The sequence below is a fragment of the Mus caroli genome, unplaced genomic scaffold, assembly GCF_978045245.1.
Source record: "Mus caroli unplaced genomic scaffold, Mus_caroli_1 scaffold_18, whole genome shotgun sequence".
Classification (NCBI taxonomy): Eukaryota; Metazoa; Chordata; class Mammalia; order Rodentia; family Muridae; genus Mus; species Mus caroli.
The window spans coordinates 28,939,548-28,965,893 of NW_028227273.1; the positions used below are offsets into that span (position 1 = coordinate 28,939,548).

At 41.3% G+C, this 26,346-nt stretch overlaps 1 protein-coding gene across 6 annotated transcripts in view; it reads left to right on the forward strand.

Annotated features, from left to right (window-relative positions):
• Nucleotides 1–26,346, forward strand: part of Ankrd12 (ankyrin repeat domain 12) — a 103,978-nt gene that overhangs the window by 68,868 nt on the left and 8,764 nt on the right. For all 6 annotated transcript variants that reach the window (XM_021185702.3, XM_085832765.1, XM_021185699.3 and 3 more), the window contains 3 exons: nt 12,424–17,081; nt 19,903–20,001; nt 22,932–23,075. In XM_021185702.3, coding sequence (XP_021041361.1) covers nt 12,424–17,081; nt 19,903–20,001; nt 22,932–23,075 — 4,901 coding nt within the window. The remainder of the gene's footprint in view (nt 1–12,423; nt 17,082–19,902; nt 20,002–22,931; nt 23,076–26,346) is intronic.

The window sequence follows — 26,346 nt, forward strand, 5'->3', positions numbered from 1 at the left end:
TTAGAGCTGAATATTGAAATTTTTGTGGGCAATGTTATCAAGAAATTATATGTTGGGACTAGAGAAGTAGCTCAGTAATTAAGAATGTGTACTGCTCCTCCAAAGGACCTGAGTTCAGTTTCCAGCACCCACAGCAGGCACCTCACAACTGCCTGTAATACAAATTCTGATATCTGCAGGCACCTACATGCACATGCACACACCCACACACAGACACAATATACGTGTAATTAAAAGTAAATCTTCAAAGGAATTATATGTCAGTTGTGCTGATGGGCAGCTTAGTCCTAGCTCTTAGGAGGCTGAGGCAGGAGAGGTTCAGAGGTTCAAGGCCAGACTGGGTTTCATAGTTAGGTTATCTCAGAAAGTAAAGTCCCCCCATACACGGATTTAAACTAAACCGTGTGTTACGTTGCACTGTCAGTGATGAAAAGGCTTTTTTGTTTCCTGATGAGCAAGGGGAACAAAGAACTACAGGGACTATCTCAGGGTAGATGTGCCAGAAGGTCAGAGTATGTGGGCTTTCCAGCATGGCTGAAGTCATCAGTCAGCATACTGGGAGGACAGAGGGCAGAGGGCAGGCCTTAGGGTTAGACAGTTACTGTGTTCATTCTAACTTCAGTAAGTGGAAATTAAATATGAAAATTAAGTTATAAGTGTCGTTCTCTTGGGTAGTAGCATTACTATAGAATTTAATTCTTGTGATTGACCAATTCTGTTTTCCTGGTTTTCTATCATGAACTATTTTGCTTTTATGTGAAAAGGACAATAACCATTGTAAAGTGAATGAAACCATTCACTCACTTAGCTATAGCTTACGACTTTTTAACAGATTTATTTTATTTTATTGTCTGTCTGTGTACTTGAGTGTATGAATGTGCACCATGTAACGCAGAGACGGGTAGGGTTCATCTTATACCCAGGATCTGGAATTTTGAGCTCTTGTAAACCACCCAGTGTTAGGGCTGGGAGCCTAACTCAGGACCTTTGCAGCAGCAGCAAGTGCTCTGAAAGCTGCAGGCCTCTTCTCCAGCCCCGAGTCCAACAGTTTACAGCACCAGACCAAATGCAGAGACTTTTGTCTTAGAAGAATTCCCAATGTTAATAAAACCATTTTAGTTAAATACCTTATGCTAAGAAAAGAACTGTGAAGACACAGGTGGGATGGGGGAGGGAAACTGGTGGGAGAGGCATCCTCACTAAACTGTGATGTGAGAGATTGATGTCTGGAGTAGCTCGGATAGTCTCTCCCTGCTCCTTGTAACAATAGATTGATTAACCACACAGGCTCACCACTCTTAGTATTCCTGGCTTCCACATCTTTCAGGGTCAACAGCAAGTACCTCACCTGGCAGGGGCTGGGTGGGGCGGAGGGGGGGGGAGGAGCTAGGTTTGATCTCCAGCACCCAGATTTAAACCCGGTCCTCCATAGGTAGCACATGTATGTGTGCAGACCTATAATCTCAGTGCTAGAAAGGCAGAGGCAGAAGGATCCTGGGTTATATTGGCTGACTAGTCCAACCAAGTCAGCCCCAGGTTCAGTAAGAGAGAGACCTTACCTTGAACGATAAGGTGGGCCGGGGGAGGGGGGGTGGGGGGTCGGTGCTGGAGAGGAGGCTTAGCAGTTCAGAGGTTTCAGTGTGCTTGGGAGCATCACCTGGATGCTCACCATATCCCAGAACTCCAATTCCAGGACTCTGATGCCATCTTCTATCATTTGTAGTACAGCGTACGTGCGGTTCACAAACATTCATGCAAGCAGAGCACCCATCATAGATAATAAAAACAAACATGCATATTTTAAGTTGTTAATGTATATGGGTACTTTGTTTGCATGTATGTCTGTTTATCAGATGCATGCCTGGTATCCTTAGAGACCAGAAGAGGTCATCAGTTCCCTGGAACTGGAGTTACAGAAAATTTGTGGACTGCCATCATGTGCTGGGAATCAAACCTGAGTTCTCTGGAAGAGCAGCACTTAACCACTGAACCATCTCTCCTGCCACTGCGCCCCCACCCACAGTTGTTAATATTTAAAAAAAGGTATTGAGCCTTAGAGACATATTGATCTCTGAGGTGTAGAAACACAGACAAAACAGTCTTTAGTGGGAGACTACACAGACCTTTTTTTTTTTTTTTTTTTTTGGTTTTTTTGAGACAGGGTTTCTCTGTATAGCTCTGGCTGTCCTGGAACTCACTTTGTAGACCAGGCTGGCCTCGAACTCAGAAATCCGCCTGCCTCTGCCTCCTGAGTGCTGGGATTAAAGGCGTGCGCCACCACGCCCGGCTTCACACAGACCTTTTTACTGTGCATTTTCCTGTGCACCACAGCCCACGATATAGACTTGCATGGCACCTGGGCCTTTAAACTTTCCAGAGTCGTGCTTACTGCACTTTCATGATTTTAGATGAGTTTTTAAAAATTAAGTTTTCTTATCTCAAATTCAAAATTTCTAACATAGGGCTGGAGAGAGGGCTCAGTGGTTAAATCCCAGCAATTACATGGTGGCTCACAGCCATCTCTAACAAGACCTGATGCCCTCTTCTGGTGTGTCTGAAGACAGCTACAAATAAATAAATAAATAAATAAATAAATAAATAAATAAAGTTTTTTAATAAATAAATAAATAAATAATTTTTTTTAAATTAAAAATGTCTCCACATGTCTACAAACAGTGATTTCAGTATTAAAGGAAACTTGCTTTACAAGAGGATTTTACTAGGAATTAAGCAGGAATAGACACTAAAACTTCAGTGTGGGGTATGTTTTTTTCACTTTTCTTAATTTTTCTCATGATTAGCTAACTTTCAGAATAAGTCTCTAGCACTTAGTATGGACCTTAATTCAATTCTCTATATGTAGCATTAAAATTATTTATATGCTAATTTTGCCTATAATTTCCTTTTAAAAAATGTATTAATTTCTTTTATCTGAATGGGTGTTGTGCCTGCATATATATCTGTGCCCCAGTGGAGGTCGGAAGAGGGGACTGGAACTACAGACAGTTTGTGAGCCACCACGTAGGTGCTTGGAACTGAACCGGGGTTTTTCTGGAAGACCAGCCAGTACATTTAACCATTTCCAACCATTTGTCCATAATTTTCAAATAAGCACTGCCACAATTTAACACTTTATTTTTTTATTGAGAGATGGGTACACATAGCATATGAGGCATGCCTGTGGAGATCATAGGACGACTTGTGGTAGTTTTTCCTCCTCTTATGGTGGCTCAAACTTAGATCAGCATTCTTAGCTACAAGTAGCTTTATCCTCTGAATCGTCTCTCCAGCTTCTGCTACTTAATTTCTTTATGCCTTGATGCAGTTCTAAAATTTACATTTTGTACATTTATTCAGTATTAGTCATCTACTATATGCTAAGCATTATAGAATTTCCTATTATAAATGTTTGGTAAACATAAAGAATGTTCTTAGCTGGGCAGTGGTGGTGCACGCCTTTAATCCCAGCACTTGGGAGGCAGAAGCAGGTGGATTTCTGAGTTCGAGGACAGCCTAAGTCTACAGAGTGAGTTCCAGAACAGCCAGGGCTACACAGAGAAACCCTGTCCAAAAAAAAAAAAGAAGAATGTTCTTAAGTATTTTACTTATTTTTAGCCTTTAAACATATTTTTACTTAGATGTGTGTATGTCTGCACATCTGTGTGTATATGTGCACCACGATCATTGTAGGAGCTCATGGAAGCCAGAGCCAGCAGAGTGTGACAAACCTCTTGGAGCTGGAGTTACAGGTGATTGGGAGCTTCCATGTGGGTGCTGCAAACTGAACCTGGGTCCTCTGGAAGAGCAGCCAGTGCTCCTAAAACTGCTGAGCCATCTCTCCAGCCGTGGTATATGCTTTTTATATGTTTTCAGGAAGTTCTGTCTTGTGTAGGCTTGCACACATGCTTAAGGGTTCATTAGACTATGCAGAGCGCATTAGAAATGTTGTGGAACAGATCCCGCTTCCTCTACCCATTGCCTTTTCCTGAAAATGGACAGTTCCTGTTGTAGATACCTGGAATTAAAACGAATGTCTTAAGGAGTGACTCCAACCGTGTGGTAGGGAGGGAGTAACTGGGAGTTAACATTGCTTCCTAATCACTAAACTTAACAAGGTGCATGCTAATGCAGGTATATTGTGAAGACAAACTGCCTCTTCTTCCCAGCAGATTACTCACAGTACTCTGTGTGTGTGTGTGTGCATGCATGTATGTTTTTGTGCATAAATCTTGACCCTGCACCCCTGCATTTAATCATGAATCTTAAATATCTCATAGAGGTAGGTTGATAAAAAATAGGGAATAAATTATTAGAATCTACAGAAGTAAGCATGAACATTGTAGGACACAGACACAGAAGTAGCATGGTAGTATGGCTGCTGTATACAGAAGAAGGACTGAAAGGTGAAATTGTTGAATACACTGAAGTCAAAGCATCCTAACTCAGTGAGCCACTGTAAACAGCCTTACATGGATTTGCTTGCAAATCCCTTCATTGACTATACTAAGAGTTGTCACAAAGGTCAGATGTTTGCTTCGTGAATATGAAGGTCAATAGTAAATTGTGGGAGTGGGAAACTCATGAAATGAGAAGACATGCATTATGACCTATAATTCTGACCATGAGGTAGCTTGGGCTAGGCTGGGCTGAGATAGTCCCATGGGAGTAGAGCAAAGATGGATTTAAGTATAGCCTGCAGACCAAGACTTCAGTGTTGAAACTTGAAGACTGTGTGTATGAGTGTAGACATGTGTCACAGCACATCTGTGCAGTCAGACAGCAAGTTTTTGGAATCAGTTCTCTCTGTCCATCATGGGTTCCAGGGATTAAGTACCAGTTGTCAGGCTTGGCAGCAGCCATGTTTACACAGAACCATCTCCCTATCCTAACATGAGGAGTTTTACATTGAGAAATGGGATTCATTGCTACACCACAGAGATAGAAAATGCTGGCTTCAAGCTGGCTGTTGTGGAAGGGAAAGTTGTGAGTTGAATGTTTTTAATCCTGATTTTTAGGGCAGTGGAAAAGAACCAACAAATCCAACCCAGTTAAATTTTGGAGGAAAGATGATAGACTGACTTCAGACTCTTAATACAGAGTCATCATTGCTTCTACAGTATAGATATTGACAGAATACTTGTGGGGTTTTTTGTGTAATGAATAAGGCAATCTGTTCAAATGCCCAATGTCTATTGACTTAATGTATTAGACATTTAACGTGTAAGCATTTTGTTAAATACTGATATATAAGTATCACATCAAAATCCCTTAGCTCATTGTTTTAGAGATTTTTGAGAAAGGAACTTAATATATACCTTCATATCTTCATTTGTCACACTTGCTATGGTTGCCTGCCTTGACCTTTTAACCCCTTTTGGGGTTATTTTGTTGGTGGTGGTTGGTTGGTTTTGTGGTTTTTCAAGACAGTTCCTCTGTGTGGCCCTGGCTGTCCTGGAACTCACTTTGTAGACCAGGCTGGCCTTGGAGTCAGAGATTCACCTGCCTCTGCCTCCTGAGTACTGGAGTAAGGCATGCATCATGAGTGCCTGGCTATTTGCTTGACCATTTACATGGTGATGCATGATTTGGATATGAGGAGGCAGAGGCAGGCAGGTCTCTTGAGTTTGAGGCTAGCTTGGCTAGCTTGGCTCCACAGCGTGAGGTTCAGGACAGGCAGGGTCACACAAACCCTGACTTGAAAAACAAAATTTAAAGAGAAAATGCAATTTATGGTAAGTAGAGCCATTCTTTAATGTCTCTGTTTGCACTCAAATTGCCTTGAGATATATAAGAACAACTTTCAAATGTATTTAAAGGTTTTTGCTAAAAATAAAATACGGATGATTTTTTTTTATAGACAAGAAAGATAAAATAACATAAAATTTAACAGTTGCATCTTATTTTCCTCCTATTTTCCAAATAAGATGTTGAGAATAAGTTGAGTTAAATAACTTTACAGGAATTATTTTGTGTGTCAAAAACAGTTTTATAAAGTCTATCTTAAATTCTGAAAGGTTGAAAACTAAAAATGTTTTTAAAAAGGGATAACATACAAGAAGCCTACAGAACTCCAAATAGACTGGATCAGAAAAGAAATTCCTCCCAACACATAATAATCAGAACAACAAATACACTAAATAAAAATAGAATATCCTGGACAGATGTCATACAGACCCTAAGAGAACACAAATGCCATCCCAGGCTTCTATACCCAGCAAAACTCTCAATTACCATAGATGGAGAAACCAAAATATTCCATGACAAAACCAAATTCACACAATATCTTTCCACAAATCCAGCCCTTCAAAGGATAATAAAGGGAAAACACCGACACTAGGACAGAAATTTCGTCCTAGAAAAAGAAAGAAAGTAATCCTTCAACAAACCTAAAAGAAGACAGCCGCAAAAACAGAAGCCCAATTCTAACAACAAAACTGACAGGCAGCAACAATTACTTTTCCTTAATATCTCTCAAATATCAATGGATTCAATTCCCCAATAAAAAGACATAGACTAACAGACTGGCTACATAAACAGGACCCAACTTTTTGCTGCTTACAGGAAACCTACCTCAGGGAAAAGGACAGACACTACCTCAGAGAGAAAGGCTGGAAAACAATTTTTGAAGCAAATGATCTGAAGAAACAAGCTGGAGTAGCCATTCTAATATTGAATAAAATTGACTTCCAATCCAAAGTTATCATAAAAGGCAAGGAAGGGCACTTCATGTTCATCAAAGGTAAAATCTTCCAAGATGAACTCTCAATTCTGAATACCTATGCTCCAAATGCAAGGGCAGCCACATTCATTAAGGAAACTTTAATAAAGCTCAAAGCACACATTGCATCTCACACAATAATACTGGGAGACTTCAACACCCCACTATCACCAATGGATAGATCCTGGAAACAGAAACTAAATAGAGACACATTGAAAGTAACAGAAGTTATGAAACAAATGGATTTAACAGATATCTACAGAACATTTTATCCTAAAACAAAAGGATACAACAACTTCTCAGCACAGGATATATAGAATATCCTGGACAGATGTCATACAGACCCTAAGAGAACACAAATGCCATCCCAGGCTTCTATACCCAGCAAAACTCTCAATTACCATAGATGGAGAAACCAAAATATTCCATGACAAAACCAAATTACTTCTTGCATTAGTAATAGAGTCAGGGTTGGGTGCCTATGCAAGGGATGGATCCCAAGTTGGGCTGGTTACTGGATGGTCTTTCCTTCAGTCTCTGCTCCATTTTTGTCCCTGCATTTCTTTTGGACAGGAACAATTCTGGGTCAGAAATTTTAATGGTGGGTTGGTAACCCTGTCCCTCCACTTAAGGCCCTTTCTATCTACTGGAGGTGGTCTCTTCAGGTTCTCTCTCCACACTGCTGGGCATTTCAGCTAAGGTCACCCCCATTGAGTCCTGGGAGTCTCTCACATCCCAGGACTCTGGGACTTTCTAGAGATTCACTCTGCCCCCATCCCCACCCCCTCAGCTGTATATTTCCATTTATTCTCCTGGCCCTCTAGGCTTCTCTCCTGTTTCCCCCCCATACCTGATCCTTGTGATATTGTGGAGCATCATTTGTGTACATGCCCAAGAAGAGTACATCTGGGTCTTCAGGTAGAACTATTTCCAGTTTTCCAAGGAAGCTCCAGATTGATTTCCGGAGTGGTTGTACCAGCTTGCAATCCCACCAGCAATGAAGGAGTGTTCCTCTTTCCTTTTTTTTTTTTTTTTGGTTTTTTCGAGACAGGGTTTCTCTGTGTAGCCCTGGCTGTCCTGGCACTCACTTTGTAGACCAGGCTGGCCTCGAACTCAGAAATCCGCCTGCCTCTGCCTCCCGAGTGCTGGGATTAAAGGCGTGCGCCACCACGCCCGGCTCAGTGTTCCTCTTTCTGCACAACCTTGCCAGCATGTGCTGTCATTTGAGTTTTTGATCTTAGCCATATTCTGATTGGTGTAAGGTGGAATCTTAGGGTCGTTTTGATTTGCATTTCCTTGATGACTACAGATATTGAACATTTCTTTAAGTGCTTCTCGATATTCTTCAGTTGAAAATTCTCTGTTTAGCTCTGTACCCCACTTTTAAATTGGATCATTTGGTTTCTTAGAGGTTAACCTCTTGAGTTCTTTATATATTTTGCATATTAGTCTTCTGTCAGATGTGGGGTTAGTAAAGCTTTTCCCAATCTGTAAGTTGCTGTTTTGTCCTGTTGATGGTTTCCTTTGCCTTACAGAAGCTTTCCAGTTCCATGAGGTCCCATTTATCAATTGTTGATCTTAGAGCCTGAGCCATTGGTGTTCTGCTCAGGAAAATTTCCCCTGTGCCAATGTGTTCAAGACTCTTTTCCACTTTCTCTTCTCTTAGATTCAGTGAATTTGGTTTTATGTTGAGGTCCTTGATCCACTTGGACTTGAGCTTTGTGCAAGGTGATGAATATGAGTCTGTTTTCATTCTTCTACCCGCAGACTGCCAGTTAGACCAGCACCATTTATTGAAGATGCTTTCTTTTTTCCACTGTACAGTTTTGGCTCTTTGTCAAAGATCAAGTGACCTCTGATCTTCAGATTCCATTGGTCTACTTGTCTGACTTTGTATCAATACCATGTGGTCTTTATCACTGTTGCTCTGTAGTATAGCTTGAAGTCAAGAATGTGATTCCCCCAGAAGATGTTTTGTTGTTGAGACAACAAAAGGAGATTGAGGATATGCATATTAGAAAGGAAGAAGTCAAAGTATCACTATTTGTGGATGATATGATAGTATACATACTTGACCCCCAAAATTTGACCAGAGATCTCCTACAGCTGATAAACAACTTCAGCAAAGTGGCTGGATATAAAATTAACTAAATCAAATCAATTTCCCTCCTTTATACAAAGGATAAACAGACTGAGAAAGAAATTAGGGAAACAATACCCTTCACAATAGCCACAAATAATATGAAATATTGTAGTGTAACTCTAACCAAGCAAGTGAAAGATCTTTATGACAAGAACTTCAAGTCCCTTAATAAAGAAAGCAAAGACCTCAGGAAATGGAAAAATCTCCCATGCTCATGGATCAGTAGGATTAACATGGTAAAAATGGCCATCTTACCAAAAGCAATCTACAAATTCAATGCAATCCTCATCAAAATTCCAACACAGTTCTTCACAGACATGGAAAGAGCAATTCTTAATTTCATATGGAAAATCAAAAAACCCCAGGATAGCCAAAACAATTCTCAACAATACAATTTTTTCATATAGTATGTTTTGCTCATGTTTTTTTCATCTTGCAACTCCTCCCCAGTCTCCCCACTTCCCTACCTACCCAACTCAGTGTTCTTCCTACCTTCAAAAACAAAAACTAGTAAGAAGATAATTCCAAAACGAAACTAAAAGCCCACAAAACCACCATCATGGAGTCCATTTTGTTTCAGCCACTATCCTTGGGCATGCTACCCTGGAATAGGGTTGATAAACCCATTGGCACACATTAGAGAAAACTGGTTTTCCTTTTGCCAGAGGGTATCAGTTATAAATAGCATCTTGGTTAGGAGTGGTGTTAGGCTGTCTGGTGTGAGCATGTGCAGAATTGTGGTCACAGTTCGTGCAAGTTCATTTGTGCAGCAGCCCTGTTGTGTCTTGAAGACTCCCATCCCCTCAGACTCTTCCAGTTTTTCTGCCTCTTCTTGAGCATAGATCCCTGATCCTTGAAGGGATGGACTTGATGAAGATGTCCTGTTTAGGACTAAGTGCTCTCTGCACACTGTTCAGTTGTGGAGCTCTGAATTCCCGTCTTCTGAGAGAAGCTTCTCTGATGAGGATGGAGGGAGGCTGACCTATTGGTATTAGCAGCAACGCAGTCATAGTTTTCCCTTCAGCCGTGGTGCTTTCTCAGAGGTTTTGGTTACTGTCCTATCCCTGTGCCACGGTTGCACCAGCAGGCAGGTGGTTGTGGTAGGTCTCAGGGTTGGCATCTGGGTGACATTGATAATTGCCTTGCACCTCTGGTGGTGTACAGAGCCAGATTAAATGAGGTGTAATATAAGTGAGTAAGTGTACAATACTAATCTTTTTGAATATTAAGTAAAGCATTTAATTACTACTACAATTGATTTGTTCTTCAACCCCTGGGTCAGATACCTCAGTAATCATTTTATAGTCCTTTTTAATGGTTGTTTGTTTGTTTGTTTGTTTGTTTGTTTGTTTGTTTGTGACAGGGTATCTCTGTGTAGCTCTGGCTGTCCTTGAACTTACTCTGTAGACCAGGATAACCTTGATCTAAGAGATCTGCCAGCCTCTGCCTCTCTACTCAGCCTCTGAGTGCTAGGATTAAAGGCATGCACTGCCACTGCTGTCACCACCAAGCAGACTTTTGTATAGTCTTATAATTGTTTCAGTTAAAGGTCCTAAGTGTACAATGTGGGGGTTGCAGGGGGTGGAAGGGTGGGTGATAGGGAGGGTGAGGTTGTTATAAAAGCAAGAGAACCTGGGTTAAATCACCAACACCCATGTAAAAGCCAAGCAAGGCAGTTGTGTCTGTAGCCCTTTTAAAAACACACTGAAATAAATTCCACCAAGGCTTTGATTGTATTTCTACAACAACTTGGCTATAATTTTATTTTATTTTGTTTTGTTTCTGAGATAAAGTTTCAGCATGTAGCCTTGGATGGCCTAGAATTCACTGTATAGACCAAGCTTGCCTCAAACTCACAGAGATCCACCTGCCTCTGCTTCCCAAGTACTGAGATTAAAGGAGGAAGATGGATCCTGGGAACTCATTAGTCTGCATGTCTAACAAAAATGTTGTTTTGTTGTGGGGGATGAAGTGGTTGATTTTATTTTTAGATTGAGTCTTGCTAGGTAGCCCAGGCGGCTTCATAATTCTGTTTTTTTTTTTTTTCCATCTCAACAAGTATGGGATTATAGGTATGAACAAAAAACTACTCTTGGCTGAAAGCTTCTTTTTGATTAAAAAAAATACAGTGAAATAAATTCAACCAAGGCTTTGACCATATTTATTCAACAGTTTGACTGTAATTTAGTTTGGTTTGGACAAGGTCTCAATATGTAGCCTTGGCTGTCCCAGAACTCACTGTGTAGACCAGAGTGGCCTAGAACTAACCTTGTCCTTCAACATTCCAAGTGCTGGGATTAAAAGGTGTTTGCTCTCATGCCTGGTGCTTACCTATAATAAAATAATACTTTTGTATTGAACACTATATAGGAAATGAGACTATCTCTCCTGTTGTTCTAGGTCTACACTGTAGATAAAAGAACCAGGAAACAGAGTAGTGCTTTTGGTCAAGTACATATCTTATAATCTGATTATGTAATTGGAGTCTGGTTTAAGGTTTTTCTCCATGTTTCTAGTATAGTTAAAGCCTTCCTATTGTTTAAATTATTGGCCTTTGTGGTGAGCATTGTAGAATCCAAAATAAATTCAAGACCACCCAGCCGCTTTCCCCTCTGAAGGGACTTTCCACACTAGTGGTCAGAATGACCAGACTAAGCCCGCAGCTGCCACAACAAGATTAGCAGTTCCCAGAACAATTCCCCTACTCTGCCCCACACCGAATTCTGAGAAAAACCACAAACTACCCTGACCTTGTCGCTAGGATTCTCCATGATGTTAATAGCTGTGACGTCAATAACTGACCCATAAGTTAAATGTGCTGCTGCTTTGCTGATCAGTCATCATAACCCACCATAAGGGCAGGCAGAGTGAGTCACTAGGCCAAAGCTTTACCCTGTGCAAACCAACCAATGCCTAAAGGGGTTACTTGCTACACCAATGAGAATATGCCAGCTAGCCCTGTTGCCTAAATCTGCCCCTTACAAGATATAAAAAGTGTGTTCTTTCTTTGTTCGGGGTCTCTCCTCTTGCCTGCATGCTAAGGGGGGGGGGGGTCCCCAACGCTTTGGATCAATAAAAATCCTCTCGCAGTTTGCAGCGATGTCGGTCTCTGTGGTCTTTGTGAGTGAGGGTCTTTTGGCAGACTCCAACCAACAGCATAAAGTTCTGCTAATACATACCTTCAAATACATAAAAGAAAATGTTTCAATTTAGTAGTTCTTAGTCTTGTTTAGTGGAATGAGTCAAAGAACAGTAGGTAAGCTATTCTCTTCCAGCACAGTGACTGTTTCTCCTGACTCCAGGTGCCTTTGCTGTTGCCCTGCCTCTATTTATGTGTCTGTGTTCATGTTGTACAGTTTAATAAACACCCTGTGCTTAACATGCTTTTACAGAGTCAAGCGTCTCATCATAAAGGATGTTTGCTGTAAAGCCCTTGTACAAACTCTACAATGGTATTTTGACTCTTCGATATTTCTTTGTCTGGCTAATATGTGTAAGATAATTTTATCTGAATTGTCTGATGGATTTATGGTATAAGCTATGTTTTCTTTTCTTATTGTAGATTCAGAAGAGGCTCAGTCTGTAAATCCTTCTAGTGTTGATGAAAATATTGACTCAGAGACAGAGAAAGACTCTTTCGTCTGTGGAAGTAAAATCCTCCCAAGCAAAGCCCCGCTGCCTTCTGCACTGGATGAGTATGAGTTCAAAGATGATGATGAAGAAGAGATAAGTAAGATGATTGATGACAGACATATTCTTAGGAAAGAACAGCGGAGAGAGAATGAATCTGAAGCAGACAGGAGTGGTCTGTTTGCAAAACAGGAGAAAACCTTCTATTCTAAGTCATTTAAAACAAAAAAACAGAAGCCGTCAAGGGTTCTGTGCTCCAGTACTGAAAGCTCTGATGAAGAGGTTCTTCAGAGCAGAAAGATTTCTACTGCATGTTCTGTTGCCGAAACATCACATTCTGATATGCAAGCCAAAAAAGAATATGAATACAAACAGAAAGGCAAAGTTAAAAGAAAATTAAAAAATCAGAATAAAAACAAAGAGAACCAAGAGCTGAAACAAGAAAAAGAGGGGAAAGAAAACAGCAGGATAGCAACCTTGACAGTGAATACTGCGCTGGATTGTTCAGAAAAATACAGAGAGGAAGGGAACTTCAGGAAGTCTTTTAGCCCAAAGGATGAAACTTCATTACACTTATTTCATATTTCCACTGGTAAATCTCCCAAACATTCCTGTGGATTAAGTGAAAAACAGACACCCCTGAAGCAAGACCACACGAAAGCATGCATATCCCCCGGAAGTTCTGAAGTGTCGCTACAGCCTGATCTCCCGCGGTATGATAATGCAGAGCCTGAAAGTTCAAATATAAAATCTTACAAGCACAAGGACAAAAACAAACATCAGAAAGAGTTCCACATAGAATTTGGTGAAAAATCAAATGCCAAAATTAAAGATGAAGATCATAATCCAGCATTTGAAAACTCAGACTGCACACTGAAGAAGATGGATAAAGAGGGTAAAACATTAAAAAAACATAAATTAAAACATAAAGAGAAGGATAAAGAAAAGCACAAAAAGGAAGTTGAAGGTGAAAAGGAAAAATATAAAAATAAAGACAATGCTAAAGAGCTACAGAGGAGCATTGAATTTGACAGAGAGTTTTGGAAAGAAAATTTTTTTAAAAGTGATGAAACTGAGGACCTCTTTTTAACTATGGAGCATGAGTCCCTGATAGACAAAAAGTCAAAAATGGAAAAAAACATGAAAGATGATAGGTCAGCTAAGGAAAAGCATGTTTCAAAAGAGAGGAACTTTAAAGAAGAACGGGAAAAGACTAAAAAGGAAAATGAAAAATCTCTTAGGGAAGAAAAGGTGAAAGATCCGAAAGAAGAAAAAGACAGTGCATCCACAGAGAAGGAGGCCGAGTGCTGTTCGGTGGGTGTCAGTGCAAGCCAGGAAGCTGCAGGGCTGCATTTGTCAGAAAAGGAAATGGATGCTGAGAAGCAAGAAAGACACACAAAAGAGAGGGAAAAGTCTGATCGGCGCTTTCAGACTAAGGAGAAAGAGCTTGACAGGAACGAGAGGAAATTTTCTGAAAAAGAAAAGAAGATAAAACATGAACATAAGTCAGAAAAAGAGAAGCTGGATTTCAGTGACTGCACTGACAGAGTGAGAGAGAAGGACAAGCTGTACTCACACCAGACAGAAAGGTGCCACAAGGAGAGCGAGAAGCTGAAAAACCCTGTCAGAAAGACTGACGACAGAGAGAGGAACAGAGAAAAGGCGGATAGAAAGCATGACAGAGAGAAACCTGAACGAGAGAGGTACTTAGCAGAAAGCAAAGAAAAGCACTTAGAGAAAAGAAAGCAGTCCGACAGCAGTGAGTGTTCCAAATCAGAGAAGGTCCGAACTAGAGACAGAGACAGGGAAGGAGAGAAGAAGGAGAAACCTAGAGAGAAAGAAAGTGTAAATGCAACTAACGTGAAACATTTGCAGGAAGAGAGAAAGGCGAGTACAGGAGACAGCAGTGCTAAAACCCAGCATGAGAAAGCTCTGTCCCTTAAAGAAAGGGCAAGAGATGAGCCTTTGAAAACTCCAGATGGAAAAGAGAAAGATAAAAAGGATATAGACAGATACAAAGAGCGAGACAAGCGTAAAGAGAAAGCCCAGCTAAATACTTTAATCAGACTAAAATCTGAAACAGAGAAGCTTAAACCTAAATTATCACCAGCATCAAAAGATACTCGACCTAAAGAAAAGAGGTTAGTAAATGATGATTTAATGCAGACAAGTTTTGAACGAATGCTTAGCCTTAAAGACCTAGAAATAGAGCAGTGGCACAGAAAACATAAGGAAAAAATTAAGCAAAAGGAAAAAGAACGATTACGCAATCGTACTTGTTTAGAACTTAAAGTAAAAGATAAAGAAAAAGCAAAACATGCACCCACTGAATCCAAAAGTAAAGAACTTACCAGGTCGAGAAGCTCAGAGTTGACTGATGCTTATAACAAGGAGAAACAATGTAAAGATGTTGGAAGTCATCGATCACAATCTGTTGACAACAAAAATGCATTGAATTTAGGAAAGCCATCCTACATTTCAGAGAGTGGCTCAAACCGGTCTCCTAGGTCGGAAGGTGAGAGGCTGGGTCTTAGCTCTAGGTCTGTGTCCATGCTTTCTGTTGCTAGCTCAGAAGACTCCTGCCATACAGTGACAACCCCAAGGCCTCTCGTTGAGTATGACTCTGACTTTATGTTAGAGGGCTCAGAATCTCAGCTGTCATTTTCTCAGTCACCTTTTTTGCCAAATGCCAAATCTCCCGCTCTTTATGAAAGAGAGCTGGAGGGTCTCACTGAAGTACCAGAACGACTTAAACCACCATATACAAACAGACTTCCAGTGTGCCATCTCAGGTCATCTTCCGTGGAAGATGTTAAACTAATTACTAATGAGGTAAGACCTGCTGTAGAAATTAGAAGATGCAGTATGCCTTCAGTTATTTGTGAGCCCATAAAACATTTCCAAGTATCAGAAGAAAGCAGTCAAGGTAACTTAGCTGTTCCCAGAGAGACCTGTCTGTCTCCCAAGCCTGAAGTGTCTTCAGCAGTACCTGAAAGGGGCCTTTCGCATGTGTCTGACTTACATCCTAACTGTACAGGCTCTCCAACGAGGTCTGCAAACAGCAGCTATATTTCATCTGATGTAAATGTAATCAAGAGTGCAACTCTTGTGGGTACACTGATTGACAGTTCGATGCATTTGGAACCGTCTAATCAGGTTGGAGTGATTCCAAGTAAATCATGGGAGACGCCTGTTGATAAACTGGAGTCTTTAAGCACCAATGACTTCATCTGTCCAGATTCTAATACATCTGATCAAGATTCCTCCGCTCAGAGGTTTTATAATTCAGAGAACAAAATGTTACGAGAACAAAATACTGATTGCTTACCTCTGCAGCAGCCTGAACTGCCAGGAAACTCATGTGCTCAGGACCCAGCATCCTTTCTGTCTTCACCTCAGCCCTGCTCTTTTTCCAACCAACCACTGGCAGGTGCTGACTCTGTTCCGAAACCCGTGTCTTTGTCATATGTTGTCAGTCAAGAGCCAGGTGTTTTACAACAGAGAAGTGCAGCTCAGATGGCCAGTTCTGTTTTAGATAGTGATAATAACTTTCCAGAGGATGTGGAAAATACATTTGTCTTAGCAGACATTCAGAAGACAAATTCTTTTTTACCAGCTTACTCTGAAAGCACTGTGCAAGAAGCACTCCCAAGCTTTGAGAAGGCCAATTCATTGCTTGTGTTGCCATCAGAAAAGGACTTCAATGGGAGTGATACTGCTCAGCCAAACACACATTATGCATTTAGCAAACTCACATACAAGTCTTCCAATAGCCAGGAAATTGAGAAGGGCCCAGATGATAATCAAATCATTTCACATGAAAAAGAAAACAAACTACAAAGTTTGGTCTTAACTCAGTTGAGTAAATGTGATTCTGATTTGTATGAGATGAATGCAGGGCTGCCAAAAGGAAACCTGAATGAACAGGATAACCCAAAGCATGGTCCTGACAGCGAAAAGTACTCGCTTTCCACTGAAGATGAAGAATCTCAGCAGAGCACCTTATCAAGTGTAGAAAACCATTCACAGCAGTCGGCCCAACCAGAGATGCATAAATATGACCAGCTTAGTAAAGTAGAACTAGAAGAAAATGCTGAAGACGATAAAACTGAAAACCAGACCCCTCAAAGAATGACTAGAAACAAAGCAAGTACAGTGGTCAATCCAAGCAAGCCGATGCTTGCTGGCTGTACCCTTGTAGCAGAGAAAGATAACGAGTCCTCCCCTAGAGGACGAATCAGACTCACTGAAGAGGATGATCCTCAGATCCACCATCCTCGGAAGAGGAAAGTGTCACGGGTCCCTCAGCCTGTGCAAGTGAGCCCCTCTTTACTGCAAGCAAAGGAGAAAACTCAGCAGTCTCTAGCCGCCATTGTAGATTCTCTGAAGTTAGATGAGATTGAGCCATACAGTTCTGAGAGAGCAAATCCATATTTTGAATATTTGCACATAAGAAAAAAAATTGAAGAGAAACGCAAGTTGCTATGTAGCGTGATCCCTCAAGCACCTCAGTATTATGATGAATACGTAACGTTTAATGGATCCTATCTCCTGGATGGAAACCCCTTAAGCAAGATTTGTATTCCTACAGTAAGTCATTTGTTACTCAGTACACACCTCAGCGCTCTCCTAGGGATCAACTCAGGGGTAGTGCACTTCTCTCCCATGCAGACGGCCTTGGCTTCAGTCGCTAGTGTTGAGGGAAATGTGTGATGCCAGCTGCTTACATCATTTTATGTTTTCTAGTAGTTAATATTTTAAATGTTAAGTCAGTATATCCAAAGTATCACTTCAATATATAATCAAGATACAGTTATTTGAGATATTTTACTTCTTTTTTTCCATAGAGTTTGAAGTACTTAGCACACATGTCAGCTCTGACTGAGCACACTTTACAAAGTGGCTTCTAATTCAGGCATCATGCAGTGTGCTTGCAGTTCTTCGCCTGCTTATCCTTGTGTTTTAGAGAAGCCATGTTTTGATTTCTCTGAATACTAATGCCTCTAGATGACTCGACCCCATCAGTTCATTTTCTCTGGAACCTTCCTCTAGTGAACACTTCCTTCTCACTAGTGAGTGTTTTCCAGTCGTCTTTCTTTCTTGTTTTTTGGTGGGGGGGTGGTGGAGGGGTGGTTCGAGACAGGGTTTCTCTGTGTAGCCCTGGCTGTCCTGGAACTCACTCCGTAGACCAGGCTGGCCTCGAACTCAGAAATTTGCCTGCCTCTCCAGTCTTCTTTCTTGATTGGTCTATATTTGCCTGCTCAATATAGCTGGATTACTTTTCTCTTAGAGAGGGGAGAGAATCTCGGTTGATTTTCTCAGCACATCAACCTTAAGGTCACCTTCACTGCCATGCTTATGCCAAGGGGTTTGTATGACAGTTTTTTTCACTTCATCTCCTGTTCCCAAGCCATTATGCCATAGTAGAAACTACCACTGAGCTGTTTGTCCGTTTCATTAGATTAGTTTTGTTCTCTTTGTCTGATTTGATATCCTGACCACCTTGTTCTTCATTAAATTCTCCCTTCATGGACTTAATTAAGTACTTGTATTTCTTCTGGTTCCCCTGCCTTATTTCTTTCCCATCGACTAAAATAAGCCCCTAAATTTGCCTCCTCTCTTTTCTCATTTTCTCTTTTGCCACTGTGGTGTGATGACTTCATTATACCTTCGATACTCAGATGCATGGATATTGCATACTCAAATGTTTGTTATATTGCAGACACAAATAACAAGTATATACTAAGCATTGTGCTAGGAACTAGATATTAAAGATAAACAAGATCGACGTTCTAAATTGTTACCATAGTTTCCCATGTTTCTTTATGATGGTCTGGGTTTTATCATAAAACATATCTTTTGTCAGGGTGTGGTACTGCAGACCTTTAGTCCCAACACTGGAATCTGATGCCCTGTTCTCTAATGGAGTCAACAAACTGTCAAATGTTATGAGATAACTTCCTTTCTCCTAATGGGCCAGTCGTAGTATGCACAAGGACACAGGAAGGAAAATACCCTATGGAGAAGGGAGGCTACCCAGGGTCAGAGATGGTTGTTTCTAGACATGACTATCTACTTTACCAACTTCCTCTGGATGTAATCAGAAAGCATAGGCCATTGTAATACCCAGCTAGGAATGAACTCATAATTTTTGAATGATTATACACAGAGTTTCATGGGATATTACATACAATAAAATCTTAAAACCACAAGTTCATTGTATAGTTTCCTCTACTTTTATATGATAGTTCATTAATACTAGGCTTTTTGTGTTTACTCTTTATCAAGTCTGCAAAGAGGCCTTGCTTACAGAAGCAGGCTGGTCATGTCTCCAAGAATACTGCTTTTTTAAACCACCTGTTCTGTCTATGTGGCTCTGTGATCCCTTCCTGTGACTGATGGTCTAAAATAGCCCTGTAATAAGTGACTTTTTAGTCCTAATAATTTGTTCTTTGAAATTTTGCTGTAGCCTAAGAGTCAAAATGTCTGAGCACAGTGGAATGTCCCGTGAGGTTTTGGACAGTTAGAGCTGACTAAAGAGTCTCACTCACTTGTGTAATGACAATTTTCAAAAGACAGACTCAGTGTGGCAGATAAGCAGACAGGATTTATTTGGCTCGAAGTTGCTGTGTTTAGATTGAGCGTTCTCTGGATCCATTGCTTTGGGTAGAGTGTTGGATTAGTGGGAACATACTGCAGGGCTCATCACTTCATGGCAGCAGGAAGAGAAAGGGAAGACACCTCACCTTCCCTAGCCAGGCCCACCGACTTCCAGTAGTTTACTCAGTTTGTTTGGTTTTTTTTAGTACAACTGATTTTGATTAAACTATTGATGAGATCAGATCCCTCATAACCTAATTGTCATAAGATTCATTTGTCAGGCTGATGATAGACCTGGGAAGACGGAACCTCATATGAGGAGTCTTCTCCATTAGATTGGTTTGTGAGCATGTCTTTTGGGGGCATTTCTTGTTTGATAATTGATGGAGGAGGCCCACCCCACTGAGTGGTACCATTGCTCGGAGAATGGGCCTGGTCTGTATTAGAAAAATAGCTAAGCAAGCCAGCAAGCAGCATGCATCCATTGGTTTCTGCTTCTAGCTCCTGTCTTTACTTCCAGCCTTGGCTTTCCCCAGTGATAATCTGTAACCTAGAAGCCAAAGAAACCCTTCCATCCTAGGTTGTTTTGCGTAGTGTTTTGTCGCAGCAATAGAGAAGAAAGTTAAAACAGTGACTCCTGTGCATTTCTGATACTCGCACATGCGCTCTATTAATCCTAAGTGTCTGATCAGGTTGACAAAACTAACCATCCCAAAACTGTATGGTTTAATTCATGAAATGTCAGGTTTTATGCACCAAAACTTTAATTGCAGATTAAAAACTTAATAGTTTATATGTGCTTTCTAATTAGATCACACCACCACCTTCGCTGTCAGATCCACTTAAAGAGCTCTTTCGGCAACAGGAAGTAGTAAGGATGAAACTGCGTTTGCAACATAGTATTGAAAGGGTAAGGTACCCTCAAATATAAATTATGTAAAAAATAACCATTTTTAAAATACAGGAAAAACGGATGGTGACTTTTTACGATGTCTACTACAGCTGCGACTTTGTTACCTTATGCTCATCGGGTTAAAGGGGGGATTTTACACCTATCTGAGGACAGTTGCTTCCTTAGTACAGTTGATGCTGGAGTGTATTTTTATATCTAAAATGTCTGGTATATGTTATTTGTTACATTTGTGTTATTTGAATAGTCAGTTAATCTTTGAGAACTTGCTTGGTATACCAACAACTTCAGGGCTAATGGCAAAGACCCCGTTACTCATCCTTGTGGGCCTGCTAACTTAGTACCTTGTTTTCAGTAGTTAGTCTTGACAGGAAATAAAGAAGACAAAGGGGTGCTGGGAGATAGTCAAGATAGTCCCCTGCTGTTCTTGTGGAGGGAATGGGTTCAGGTCTAAGCATCCACCTAACTCCTCTCCAAGGATCCATAGGCAGCAGACAGACATGTACCCATGCACACATGCAGGCAAAACATTTACAGAAAGTAAACCAAAAAATCATCTTAGAAAGGACAAAACCTTATCGTCCTAGAGATCCTGAAAGTAGTAACCCTGAGCTACATGTGGTGGTTCACACCTTTGTTCTCAGAGCTCCAGAGGCAGAGGCAGAGGCAGAGGCGGGTAGATCAAAGCCAGCCTGGTCTCCATAACAAGATCCAGAACCACATGGTGAGACCCTTTCTAAGAAAATAAATAAAATTAAAAACAAAACAAAACATAGATATACCTCCATTCCTCTTAAGCTTGTGGCCTGTAAAAGATGCAAGCTATGTTTCAGAGAAATATGCAATAACTATTTCTGTGAGTAGAGTTCATTTGATTACAGAGAGAAGCAAGGAGGGAGAGCAAAACTCTGGCACAGACTGGACTCTGCACACTGCCTTGCACATATCCCAGCACAGAGGAGGCAGAGCATACATGTACTAGCCTGTCCTCATAAGCCACTGCTCGCAAGGTTGTCCTCATGACATCCTTGCCAGTATAGGTCTCAGAGCCATCTTTGTTGACATTGAAGTCGAAAATACAAGGGTAACCACCCAGTAGTCCAAGCCGGTAGCCAAGATCAGGATGGCTTACAGTCTTCAGATGGACGTCTGCTAGATGCAAAACAATTTACTTCAGGACTCAGCCTGTTCCATGCCTGGAAGTTTGGAATACATGACTCACTAAAGAGAAGTATGCTTATTTCTGTAAATAACATCATCATAAAAATTAAGCTGGGTCTGGAGACATGATTCGGCAGCACAAAGAGAGCGTGATACTCTTGCAGAGAACCTGAGTTCGGCTTTCAGCATGCACATTGTAGCTCACAGTTACCTGTAACTGCATTGGAAGAGAGCCAGCACTCCCTTCCGGCCTCTGCAAACATGAGCATGCAGGGGAAGTACACAAACGTACTTGTGTATAAGGGCAGATACACACATGAGAAGACAGAGCAGACATTAGAAGGGAGTCACGCGTGCTAGAGTGGCTGAAGTAGGTGCCAGAGTGGAACACACTGAGGTACATAAGGGAAGGGAGCCATCGGACACTGTGGGTCAGAATGAAAACGGTGACAACTGCTGTGAACAGGGCTGTTCCTCAGCAGGTGACGGATTTGTTACCCAGAAGTGTTACTCCTGGTCATTATCTTGTAAACAGTAAAAATACATATCCAGAGCAAAGGCTCCAGCATAAACGTTGATGACAGTGTTTTCATAGCAACCCCAAAGAATAACAACGTTATCTCAGCCCCGTTGTGACGCTTCTGTCTAAGCCTGAGATTAATGTGGTGTACAGCAGATGAGCAAAGTTGTACATGACATGGAGCCACATGCGGAAATGAAGACCCACAGAAGTGGCGAAACCCAAATGTCTTTATGTTGGGTCAGACAGAAACTAGGAAAGCACTGGAAAGATGCAGGCTACGTGAGTTCTCTTGGTCTTGCCTCCCTGATTCTAGTGGTGAGAATGTTCCTTTCCCCGCTGCATAGAGTACATCTCTCACATGGGGGCTTTAGTTCCTTCTCACAGTGTCCTTGGCCTATTTGTTTTAAAACAACTTCAGCTCAGATAATCATTATGCCAAGTTAGCATGCTTTGAAGTGGCATTGTCTGCCACCCTTCAGATTATATGATCACCAAAGAAAGCCATACATAAAGTGTGTTGTCTACGCAGAATAGGATTTGTCCTCAGCAAAGTAGATACCATCTAGTGCACACCTACAGCATGAATAAGCCTTGAAAATGTAAGACAGAATAAGGAGAATCACGTACAAAAGACCACATAATGTACAACTTTATTTACAGATAACTGAATGCTCAAAACAAACTCCTGGAGACAAAAGTTAGACTACTGACAGCCAGGAGATGCAAGAAAGGGGGGGTGACTGCTAATACTATGGGATTTATTCCTGGTATATGTAATGAAAATGTTATGGAAGTAGAAAGTAGATTTATTTATTATTTTATAAGCATGAGGGTCTTGTTGAAATGTATGTCTGTGCACACATACATGTGGGAATAGGGTGTTCCATCTGCTGAAACTAGAGTTACAGACAGTTGTGAGCCTCCATCTGGGAGCTCGGAGCTAAGAACTGGACTCAGGTCCTCTGCAAGAGCAGCAGCTGCTCCTAACCCCGAGCCACCTCTCCAGAACCTTACAGAACTTCAAAGTGTTCTAACCCTTTAAAAAAAAAAAACAATTTTAAGAAACTACCAATTTTGGAGAGGGAAGATTTTTCTAGAACACTAAGAATTCTTAAACTTCTTAAAGCTCCTGGGAAGAAAATGTCGCTTTATAATTAAGATTATTTAGTTTAGTGTAGCTTAAATTATTTTTTCTAATTCCACAAACAACTTTATGATTTCTAAAAATTATTCTGTGTTCAACTAGGAAAAACTTATTGTATCCAATGAACAAGAAGTTCTGCGAGTTCATTACAGAGCTGCAAGAACACTGGCCAATCAAACACTGCCATTTAGTGCTTGTACTGTCTTACTGGATGCAGAAGTGTACAATGTGCCCTTGGACTCACAGGTAAAGAGCTAGTTTATAGAGTGTGTTCAAGAACTATGGTGTGCCTATTTTTAGATATGCATTCGTAGAAGAAAGCGGAATTAAAGTCAAAGAATAAATGCAACTCTTAAAAGTACTCCTGGAGGAGCTGGGCCTCTGTAGTTGTTTGTTATAAAGGCAGATAATCTTCTGGGTGTGGTTGCATAAGCCTCTAGCCCCAGAACTTGAGAGCTTGCAAACTATCTGTTTAGCAAAAATCAAGGACTGAGAACATAACTTGGTAGGTAAAGTGCTTACCATGCAAATGTGCGGATCTGAGTTTGAATCCCTGGGCACGGTAGTGCACATCTAGACTCTTGGTGCTCCTGCAGCAAGAAGAGAGGAGACTGGGGGACTCTGTCACATACAGAAGCAAGCACAGACACTTTGTCTTAGACAAGTGGAATATAAGGACTGATGCCCAAGGTTGTCTTCCACTGTTTAGACATGTACCATGGCCTGTCTGCACCTGTACCCACCCATGACCACACCAGTGCATATACTCACACATACACTTACAGATGACTGTAGCTTGTCCTTTTGTTTCTAAAGCCACTGTTAAATGATCCAGCTAGCTCTGACGCCTTGGTGGCCCAGTGAGCTAATTGGGTTCTTTAGAGGAGCATAGACAGCTTACAGGCTCCTACGCCTGCAGAGAACCCCCAGTTGCTTCCTCTCACCCTGTCCTGCATTTATTCCTCACTGACGCAAACTGATCCTCCCGCCATTTGCGAATGTTTATAGGCTTAATATTGTGAAGACTGTATGGGTGGTCAGGAGTCTCTCTGGTTCAGGGTGGCAGTGCCATGTCTCACCCGGAAGCAGCAGCATGCCACTATTCCTGGATCTAAGAAAGGAGCTTGACTGTAAGGAAATTGAATAAATTCAATGCAGAGGCCATTGAAATACTTAATAATTACCATTTTTAAAACTTCTAATAACCAGAGTTAGCAGGTTAGTAATGTTACTAAAAGTTATGCCACATGTTTACTGAAGTCTTTTAATTTGGGGCCATTATAAAGTACTGTGATCCATTTTAACAAATATAAATGGAGATTTATAATCAAGCAACAATGAAACTCTAAGAAAGACTTATTCTTTGGGCACTCAACTTTTTAGATGATAAAAGATATATCAGAACTGGAAACTGAAGTAAGAAACTACTAGATGAGAGCATTTTATGATTTCTAAAGGTGTAAGACATGTGAGTAAGCACAGTTACTTGCTGACAAGACTGGCAGCATGAGTTTTAGCCCCAGGACCCACCCACATCCTGGTGGTAGAGAGCCAGTTCCTACAAGTCGTCTTCTGACCTTCACACATTAGCACACATTGGCATGATCAGGAACATGGTTAGGTTGAGGAATGCTTAGCCTCTGATGGATTTGAAAAGAGAATTTCAGGCAGTCATGGTGATTCATAATCTCAGCCTTGAGGCAATCTCTTGGGCAGGAGGCTCTCGAGCCTGAGACTAAGCTAGAAGAGGTAGTGATCCCTGTCTCAGAAACACCAGCAAGAAATGGATTCTCTATCATTACATTCAGTTACTTATGATGTGTGCCTTGGTGCCTGCAAGCCATAGTATGTGCGAAGGTCATGGGTAGAGGCTAGATCTTTCCTGCCCTCCCATGGGGGACCTGTGCCTTGAACTGGGCGCACCAAGCTTGGCAGCAAGCAAACTTGTACTTAAGAATTTAAAAATTAAGTGATCTCAAATCAGAGATGTAACAGGCTGGGCCAGTCTTTCTTAATAGTTAGAGGAATAGAAGTCACAGACCTCTTCTGGAAGAGGATGTTTTCATATTAAGGTAGAGCTATCTATGCTTCTGACTGTATTCCCTTTCCTTATAGAGCCATCCAAGTTTGTTAAGCTCTCTAATAAATAATATGTTGTTAATGGAAAGGGCGTTTTGGTAATTTAAATCATCTATTATACCTTGACCTAAATTTTCCTAGTGTACCAGACTACCAGACGTGAAGTTAACATTTCAGCTTGATGAAATACCAGGATGTGAGGCTTATTCCTTGACAAGGAGAGTCACCTGTAACAGTTCACATTTGTAACAACTGACTCCACAGAGAGCCCATTTACTACTGACTCCAGGGTAGGCCGTAGTAGCAGGCTGATGTCCTATCAAATGGCCCGTGAAGAACCAGGTATAGGTTGGGTAGGCTCAGCTCATCTTCTAGCAGGCCCTGTTCCTTTTCACAGTAAACCTGTAGTATTAAGCAATACAACTGTCTCCGAAACCAAGGAGAAAATGAAGCTGCTGAGCATGTGCTTTGGCACACCTATGAAACGCCAGTCCTAAAAGTGGGACATTAGGCGCCTTGTGTATTCACAGACATTGGGATAACCTTGGAGTACTTTTAATTCCTAAAAAGTGCCATATGAAAATACACCATAGAAAATTAGGAAAACATAATTAGCCCAAAGTTGCACAGAAAGGTTCAAAGCTGACATTTAAATAAATAAATAAGTGAGAGAGAGAGAGAGAGAGAGTGTGTGTGTATGTATGTATGTATGTCTTGGTCAGGGTTTCTATTCCTGCACAAACATCATGACCAAGAAGCAAGTTGGAGAGGAAAGGGTTTATTCGGCTTACAATTCCACATTGCTGTTCATCACCAAGGAAGTCAGGACTGGGACTCAAGCAGGTCAGAAAGCAGGAGCTGATGCAGAGGCCATGGAGGGATGTTCTTTACTGGCTTGCTTTCCCTGGCTTGCTCAGCCTGCTCTCTTATAGAACCCAAGACTACCAGCCCAGAGATGGCACCACCCACAAGGGGACCTCCCCTCCTTGATCACTAATTGAGAAAATGCCTTACAGCTGGATCTCATGGAGGCATTTCCTCAAGGGAGGCTCCTTTCTCTTCGATAACTCCAGCCTGTGTCAGGTTGACACAAAACCAGCCAGTACAATATATAAAATCACAAAACTAATACTAAGAGTTTTTTACTTGAATTGTGTGTGCACGTGGTGCGTATCTGACAAGTGTGTGTGAGACCAGAGGACAAGCTTGTGGAATGGGTTCTGGCTTCCTCCTTTGTGTGAGGCCTAGGGATCAAACTGGTGTCAGCAGGTTGTGTAACAAGTGTCTCCCTTCTGAGCCATCCATTGGCCTGTTTGGAGAGCACTTAGAAAGATCCATCCTGGGAGAGCTGTTACCTCTAAGGCCAATGCCTCCCACCTGACCACCTTTTCTGTATGGATGGGAAACTTTAGCTGAGGTACAACAGGCACAGCACTTC